Source organism: Chiloscyllium plagiosum, unplaced genomic scaffold (assembly GCF_037043375.1).
Source record: "Chiloscyllium plagiosum isolate Xiang-an unplaced genomic scaffold, Cpla_swu_hap1 HiC_scaffold_18, whole genome shotgun sequence".
Classification (NCBI taxonomy): domain Eukaryota; kingdom Metazoa; phylum Chordata; class Chondrichthyes; order Orectolobiformes; family Hemiscylliidae; genus Chiloscyllium; species Chiloscyllium plagiosum.
This window is the reverse complement of record NW_028270156.1, coordinates 78498477-78507634: the sequence shown is the minus strand read 5'-3', so window position 1 is coordinate 78507634 and position 9158 is coordinate 78498477. Positions and strand designations below refer to the sequence as shown.

At 47.2% G+C, this 9158-nt stretch overlaps 1 protein-coding gene across 3 annotated transcripts in view; it reads right to left on the bottom strand.

The window, feature by feature from the left end:
• LOC122557989 (carnitine O-palmitoyltransferase 1, liver isoform) overlaps positions 1 to 9158 on the bottom strand; it is a 57199-nt gene that overhangs the window by 27547 nt on the left and 20494 nt on the right. For all 3 annotated transcript variants that reach the window (XM_087996815.1, XM_087996814.1, XM_087996817.1), the window contains exons 6-8: positions 5889 to 6026; positions 5070 to 5147; positions 1093 to 1200 (exon numbers count right to left, since the gene is read on the bottom strand). In XM_087996815.1, the coding sequence (XP_087852941.1) occupies positions 1093 to 1200; positions 5070 to 5147; positions 5889 to 6026 (324 nt within the window). The remainder of the gene's footprint in view (positions 1 to 1092; positions 1201 to 5069; positions 5148 to 5888; positions 6027 to 9158) is intronic.

The following is a 9158-nucleotide window of genomic DNA, read 5'->3' as shown; positions in this document are numbered from 1 at the left end:
GGGGGGGTGGGGGAGGGGTGGAGGAAACCAGTGGGCTGGGGGGGTTAATCAAGTGAGAGAGATAGAGGACAAAGGGGGCAGTGAGGGACAGAGAGGGTGGAATGGGGGAGAGAGACAGAAGGAGATAATGGGAGAGAGGGGGGAAACGGGCAAGAGGGGGGAGAGGAAAGGGAGAGAGAGGAATGGGAGACAAATGGAGGAATAGGAGATAGAGAAAGACGAATGGGAAGGAATGGGAGAGATGGGGGAGGAATTGGAGGGGGAGGAATGGGAGGGTGGGGAGAGGATTGGGAGAGAGAGGCAATTGCACAACATTCAGTTGCTCTGTGTTTGATTACTGTTGATGACTGATTGTCCTGTCCTGAGTATGGACACAGAGAAAATTAGATATATTCTAGGCACTGCCGGGAGGCAAAGCTGCAGCATGGAGCAGACATTTGAAAGCACTGAGAAATTAAACTTGTTGCACTCCTGTAAACTAGTGTAAGCTTTGCAAAGATCTGAGATCAGGTATACAGCTCAGAGGAAATGAGAGGTACAGAGCAGGAGTGAAAAAGAGAGAAAGAATGAGAGAGAAAGAGAAAGGGGAGATCAAGAGACAGAACAAGAAAGGGAGGTGGAGAGGGAGAACGAGAGACAGCAAGAGAAACAAAAGAGAGGAGAGTAAGAGAAAATATGACAAAAAGAATAAGACAGGGAGGGAGAAAGAAAGAGAGAAAACAAAAATAAGATAGAGTGAAAATGAGAGGGAAAGAAAATAAAAGTGAGAATGAGAAGTGGGGGGGGCAGAGAATGGGGACAAATAGAAGTCAGACATGCAAGGAGATGGCAGGGGAGAAATGAGTGAGGGGTGAGTGCTCTATAGTTTGGGAGGGAGAGGGTAATAGTGAAGGGTAGAAATGAGAGTGATACTGGTGCAGGGGATAATGCCAGGGGTAGACAGTGAGAGTATAGGAGTGGGTGAATGAGTGAGTGTGTGAGGACTGTTGTAGTTAGGGAGGAAGTTTAATTGGGAGGGAGCATAGAGATGTAACGTAGAGGATAGGGAGGGGCCGATGAGCGATAAGCGAGAAAGAATCGGAGGGTACATACTGGGCGAATCTCCTCTCGGTCGAGTTTCCGCCGGTACAGCAACATGGCGTGAATGGTATTCCCAGCTCGAGCTGCCTGCTTTGTTGTTGGAACAATGTACAAATAATCCTGAAAAAACCACAAAGAGTTACTGGCTACAGGCATGTACACAGGCACTAATGCACATAAACACATATACACACAGGCGGACACACACACAAACACAGATTCTCTCACGCATGTGTAGGTACTAACACATTCTCACAACCATGTACACACTAACACACACACACGTAGGCACTAACACACATTCTCTCACGCATATGTCAGCACGAACACTCACATTAACAGACACACTCGTGTAGGTACTAACACTCACACTAACACACACATTCTCCTACACAAACGTCAGCATTAACACTCACACTCGTAGGCACTAACATTAAAACTAACACACACTTACTTACACTAACACACACATAGGCACTATCATTCACACATAGGAACCATCACTCTCACACATCCATTCACAAACACCTGCTCACACTCAATCCACTGGACGGACCGCAGGGTGTTCTTGGGCAAGGCAAAGGTGTCTGTCTCGTGATCAATACCTCCTGGTTCTCAAACGTAGCAAACCTGGCGAGATACTGCTCCCCGGACCCAGAACATCTAACGGTGAACTGCCATCCATATTCTTACTGCAGGAATTTATTTCTGTTATCCTGATAGTAGTTTACATCCCACCCCATGTGGGAGTGAAGAGTAGACTTAATGAAATGTATACTGTCACAAATAGTCTTGAGACGGAATACCCTGAAGCCTTGTGCATCATAGTTGGTGACTTCAACCAGGTCAACCTCAAGAGTGCATTATCAAGATAGCATCAACATCTCCTGTGCATCTGGAGGTCCAAACACCCTGACCATTACTACACAACCATCAAAGATGCCTACCGTCCCATTGCCTGCCACATTTTGGTGAATCAGACCATAAGGCTATACTCCATCTCCCGGCTTACAAGCAGAAATTGGAGCATGAGGATCCAGTACAGAAAGTCGTACAATGCTGGTCTAACTGAATGGATGAGCTGCTTTGGACTGGTCCATATTCAAGAACTCAGTGGTCAACTTAAATAAGTATACCACTACTGTCACAGACTTCATCAGCAAGTGTGTAGAGGACTGCATACCAAAGAGGTTAATCTGAGTTTTCCCCATGGATGAACCAGACATCTGAGACGTCAAGTCTGGTGACCCTGACCTATACAGGAAATCTAGGTACGATCTTCGCAAAGCTAAAGATGCCAAGAGACAATATCAGACTGAAATAGCTTCCCAGACTAACCACACAAACACATATCGACTAGAGCAAGGCTTACACGATTTAACTGGGTACAAAATTAAGTTGAGTAGAATCGCTGACAACAATGCATCGCTCTCCAATGAGCTCAATATATACTATGTTCATTTTAAATAGAAGGTCAGTGAAATGATGTCACCCACACAGAGAGACCCAGGGGCACCTGTACCCACAGTCCACGCCACAGACATTTGATTGGCAGCATGGTGGCTCAGTGGTTAGCACCTGGACTCAATTCCAGCCTCGGGCGACTGTCTATTTGGAGTTTGCACATTCTCCCCGTGTCTGCATGGGTTTCCTCCAGTGACTCCGGTTTCCCCCCACAATCCAAGGATGTGCAGGTTAGGTGAATTGGCCATGCTAAATTGCCTGCAGTGTTCAGGGATGTGTAGATTAGGTGCATTAGTCAGAGGAAACGTAGAGTAACTGGGTAGGGTGGGATTCTCTTCGGAGGGTCTGTGTGGACTTGTTGGGCCAAAGTGGCCTGTTTCACACAGTGTAGGGATTCCACGATTGTTGAGTGTGAACCCACGAACAGCGACTGACCTGGACTGAGTCCCCAGCTCTGCACTCAGATCCTGCGCAGAACTAGCTGGTAGGAGTATTTTCAGACATCTTTAACCTTTCCTTACTCCGATGTGATATTCCCATCTGCTTCAAGAAGACCACTATCATCCCGGTGCCAAAGGAAAATCAGGCAATGTGCCTTAATGGCTGTCGTTCGGTGGCTCTGACACTCGTCATTTTAAGTCCTTCAAGAGGACTTGACACACATCAACACCAGCCTCCCAGATTGCCTTGATCCACTACAATTTGCCTACCAGAACAATAGATCCATGCAGGACACCACCTCCATGGCCCTACACACATCCCTGGTATATCTGGATAACAAGTACAGTTATGTCAGAGTCCTATTTATTGACTTCAGCTCTGCCTTCAATACCATAATTCCAATCAATCTCATCTCCAAGCTCTAAGACCTAGGACCCTGCTCCCCCCTCTGAACTGATTTCCTGACCCACTGACAGCAGTCAATAAGGATAAGCAACAACTCCTCCACACCAGCACCCCGCAAGGCTGTGTACTCAGTCCCTCATTATACTTCTTATATGCACACGACTGTGTGGCCAAATTGAACTCTAGCTCCATTTCCAAATTTGCTGACACCACCGTAGTGGATCGGATCTCAAATAATGACAAGATACAGTAAAGGAAAAGAGGTAGAGAGCTTAGTGGCATGGCTTAAAGACAACAATCTCTCCATCAATGTCAGCAAAACAAAGGAGCTAGTCATTGACTTCAGCATGGCATGAAACAGGCCCATATGCTCAGACAGGTTGATGTTAAGAAGGAGGATGTGCTGGAAATTTTGAAAAACACAAGGATGGGTAAGTCCCCTGGGCCAGATGGGATATACCTAAGGTTGCTACGACAAGCAAGGGAAGAGATTGCTGCATTTTTGGCGATGATCTTTGCGTCCTCACTGTCCACTGGAGATGATTGGAGAGTGGCAAATGTTATTCCCTTGTTCAAGAAAGGGATAACACTGGGAATTACAGAGAGACAGGGTTTATGATTATTTAGAAAAGTATAGTTTGATTAGAGATAGTCAGCATGACTTTGTGAGGGACAGGTCATGCCTCACAAACCTTACAGAATTATTTGAGGATGTGACAAAACACATTGATGAAGGTAGAACAGTGGATATGATGTATATAGATTTTAGAAAGGTGTTTGATAAGGTTTCCCATGGTAGGCTCATTCAGAAAGTAAGGAGGCATGGGATACAGGGAAATTTAGTTGTCTGGATGCAGAATAGGCTGACCCATAACAGACAGAGGATGGTGGTGGATGGAAAGTATTCAGCCTGCAGCTCAGTAACCAGTGGTGTTCTGCAGGGATTTGTTCTGGGACTTCTGTTCTTTGCAATTGTTATAAATAACTTAGACAAGGAAGTGGAAGGGTGGGTTAGTAAGTTTCCGATGACATGAAGGTTGGTGGAGTTCTGAATAGTGTGGAGGGCTGCTGTTGGTTGCAACAGGACATTGACAGGATGCAGACCTGGGCAGACAAGTGGCAAATGGAGTTCAACCTGAAAAGTGTGGAATGTTTCATTTTAGAAGGTCGAATTTGAATGCAGATTATAGGGTTAAAAGCAGGATTCTTGGCACCGTGGAGGAATAGTGGGATCTTGATGTCCACATCCAGAGATCCCTCAAAGGTCTATCACTCACTTGCACACACTCACACAAACTATCATTTTTACATGCATACTATCACTCACATGCAGACTAACACAAACACACAATTACAAACTTTCACATTCCATGCACACAGACTCATCTCACAGACACACTTGTCCATGTACTAACACACACACACACACACTGACACATATATAATCTTTGACAGATTCACACACACACACACACAGACAGAGATACACTCAGACACATACTAACACATGCACTCACACACATACAATCTCACAGTGATAGACGCACTGACCCACACACACAACTCTCAGTTATATATCCACACATTCACTCATAAAAACACATACTCACACCTATCAACACGCAAATATATACACAGAATCAGATGCACATAGATACACACGTAACAGCTAGACTCACCATTGCATAGTAATTGCTGTTCACCATGATTGGTCCACGTCCTCGCAAGTAGACATACTCCTCCCACCAATCACTGACCTGTCCAAGCAGGGTCAAATCAGGCAGGGTTACAGATCACTGCCCTACACTTTTATTACAGTGCCTAACCTCTTACCCTGACCTCTGACCCACAGGATCCAGACATTGAGCGGCCTCAGGTACCTCATCCTGATCCTGACCCCAGCTGAGAGGATGAGGGGAAGGTGGTTTCACAGGAACCCAAAAGCACCAGCACCCAGCTTTGGGCAGGAGGTACCAACTCCAAATAAGACCCAAACACCCACACTGACTGCAGGTGTGTGTGTGTGTGTAGGGAAGGGGTGGAGGTGGGGGAGAACAACAGAAGACAACAAAGAAAGAATTGGCAAGGGACAATGGCTGTTGGAGTGAGTTACAGGGAGAGGAGAAAGGGAGTGTCAGGGAGGTTCCGCTCCTCTTTATAGAAGTTTGGACGGTACAGTCTGAGAACCAATGGACTGTGGCCATTCTCAGCTCAAGCTGCTTCAGGAGCAGGTATCAGCTCATGCTCACTCTGTCACAGCAGCTGGCTGGGCGGAGGGGGGATGGCAGAGCACGCAATGGGAAATGACAGAGCTGAGCTCAGGAATGGGCACTGGGTCTTCAGGAAGGGGCTACCTGCTCCCTCCAGTGGGGGAGCCTGTTAATGACTGTGGCTTTCCAAGTGCAGTCACCCAGAGCCCCGAGCCGGGGCTTGGGGACCAAGGCACAGGTGATCAATAACTCGAGAACCTGACCCACATATAGGCTGCATTCACTCACATAGTTGGTGGCCCACCATGATTTCAGCTTCAGGTACCACTGCAGCCTTGGCGCTGTGTTCAGCTCAAAGTCCCGGGCGAGTGCCTGCATCCGCTTGAATTTCTCCTCATCCAGAAGTGGCTGCACTGACTCCAGGTACTGGAGAGAGCAAAAGAACAAGTCAACCTCAGCAAATCCTATCCACATCATTTCCCAGTAATACATCCCCACCTTACAGCCTTGGCATCACTGGTGGGCCACAGAGGACCTCTGCTGGGATCACTGGGAATCCAGCTCTGATCTGTGCTGGGATCACTGGTGATCACCTGATGACCAGTGCTGGGATCATGGCTAATACCTCTGTGTTCTCTGTGAGGATCACTCACAATCACACTGCGATGCCTGCTAGGATCCCTCATGATCCTGCTGTGATCTCTGCTGGGATTACTGACCACCACTGTGTGATCTCCGCTGGAATCACTGGTGATCCCTCTGTATTCTCTGTTGGCACCATCAGCCATCACAGTGATCTCTGCTGGGATTACTGGTAATCTTGTTATGATGTCTGCTGGGATCACATTACATTGTCTCCATTACAGAGTGTGCGGCCACCCCACCATCCCTAAACACACAGACAGGCAGGACCTATTGCAGACGGTGGGAGGGGGAGCAGATATTTTAATATGGTCATGGGCATCAGTGGCTGGGCCAGCATTTACTGCCCGAACCTAATTACACTGAGGCTGATTAAATGCTGTGGGAGTGGAGTCACATGTAGGCCTGACAGGGTAATGACGACCACTGTGGTTGACAGCAGTGTCCAACCCATTTCCCGCACCTCTGTCCCCACCCCTTCCCTTCCCTCCCACAAGAGTGACAGGATCCCCCTTGACCTCATCTACCAGCCTAGCAGCATCCACGTCCTAAGGATCATTCATAACTATTTCCATCATCAGACACACGTTCCCCTCCCCTCCCTTGTCAGCATTCTGCAGGGACTATTTCTTGTGGGACACCTCAGTCCGCTCCTCCTCCATTCCCAACCCCCAAACCAGCCAGACAATATGGTACTGAACCCTGCTCCATCCACACACACAGGGTCCAGTGCGTGCACACGCATTCACACATACTCTAATACTCTAACACACACAGTGCTTCACAGGATCAGGAAGGAGATCACATCCGGAGTGAGACACAGGGAATGTGTAGGCACTGTGGGAATTCGGTGCAGATGGGATGAGGTTTTCTTTTGCCTGGTTATTTGATTCCTACTTTCTCCAGGCTAAATTGAAGCCCAGGATTGGGTACTCAGCACTATAGAAAGAGTGACATCACAAGAAAACTGTAATGGATCAGTACCTGGTGCTATGATGTTGTGGCCATAACAGAGACATGGGTGTCTCAGGGGCAGGAATGGTTGCTGGATGTTCCAGGGTTTAGAGCATTTAAAAAGAATAGGGAGGGGGAAAAAAAAAAGAGGAGGGGGTGTAGTACTTCTAATCAGAGAGGGTATCACAGCTACAGAAGCTTCCATTGTCGAGGAAGATCTGCCTACCGAGTCAGTACGGGTGGAAATTAGGAACAGCAAGGGAGCAGTCACCTCTTTAGGGGTTTACTACAGGCCCCCCAATAGCAGCAGGGAGATGGAAGAAAGCATAGCTCGGCAGATTTTGGAAAAGTGTGGACGTAGTAGGGTTGTTGTAATGGGTGACTTTAACTTTCCCAATATTGATTGGAGCCTCCTTCGAGCAGAAGATTTGAATGGAGCTGTTTTTGTAAGATGTGTTCAGGAGAGTTTCCTAACTCAGTACGTTGACAGGCCAAGGAGGGGAGAGGCCATTCTAGACTTGGTGCTCGGAAACGAGCCAGGGCAGGTATCAGATCTTGCGGTGGGAGAGCATTTTGGTGATAGTAACCACAACTGCCTCACATTCTACATAGCTATGGAGAAGGAGAGGATTAGGCAAAATGGGAGGATATTTAATTGGGGAAGAGGAAACTACAATGCGATTAGACGTGAGTTAGGACGCATGGACTGGGAGCAATTATTCCATGGTAAAGGCACTATAGACATGTGGAGACTGTTTAAGGAACAGTTGTTGCGAGTGATGAATAAATATGTCCCTCTGAGACAGGCAAGAAGTGGTAAGATAAAGGAACCTTGGATGACGAGAGCGGTGGAGCTTCTCGTCAAAAGGAAAAAGGTAGCTTACGTAAGGTGGAGGAAGCTAGGGTCAAGTTCAGCTCGACAGGATTACAGGCGGCGAGGAAGGAGCTCAAAAATGGTCTGAGGAGAGCCAGGAGGGGGCACGAGAAAGGCTTGGCAGAATTGATTAGGGAGAACACACAGGCATTTTACACTTATGTGAGGAATAAGAGAATGATCAAAGAAAGAGTAGGGCCGATCAGGGATAGCATAGGGAATTTGTGTGTGGAGTCTGAGGAGGTAGGGGAAGCTCTAAATGAGTTTTTTTGCTTCTGTCTTTACGAAAGAAACGAACTTTGTAGTGAATGAAACCTTTGAAGAGCAGGTGTGCATGCTGGAATGGATAGAGATAGAGGAAGCTGATGTGCTGAAAATTTTGTCAAACATTAAGATTGACAAGTCGCCAGGCCCGGACCAGATTTGTCCTCGGCTGCTTTGGGAAACGAGAAATGCAATTGCTTCACCACTTGCGAAGATCTTTGCATCCTCGCTCTCCACTGGAGTCGTACCTGAGGACTGGAGAGAGGCAAATGTAATTCCTCAATTCAAGAAAGGAAATAGGGAAATCCTCGGCAATTACAGACTAGTAAGTCTCACATCTGTGTCTGTAAGGTGTTAGAAAGGATTCTGAGGGATAGGATTTGTGACCATCTGGAAGAGCATGGCTTGATTAAATGCAGTCAACATGGCTTTGTGAGGGGCAGGTCATGCCTCACAAAACCTTATCGAGTTCTTTGAGGATGTGACTAGAAAAGTTGATGAGGGTCGAGCCCTGGATGTGGTGTATATGGACTTCAGCAAGGCATTTGATAAGGTTCCCCATGGTAGGCTCATTCAGAATGTCAGGAGGAATGGGATTCAGGGGAACATAGCTGTCTGGATACAGAATTGGCTGGCCAACAGAAGACAGCGAATGGTAGTAGAAGGAAAATATTCTGCTTGGAAGTCAGTGGTGAGTGGTGTTCCATAGGGCTCTGTCCTTGGGCCTCTACTGTTTGTAATTTTTATTAATGACTTGGATGAAGGGATTGAAGGATGGGTCAGCAAGTTTGCAGATGACACAAAGGTTGGAGATGTTGTTGACA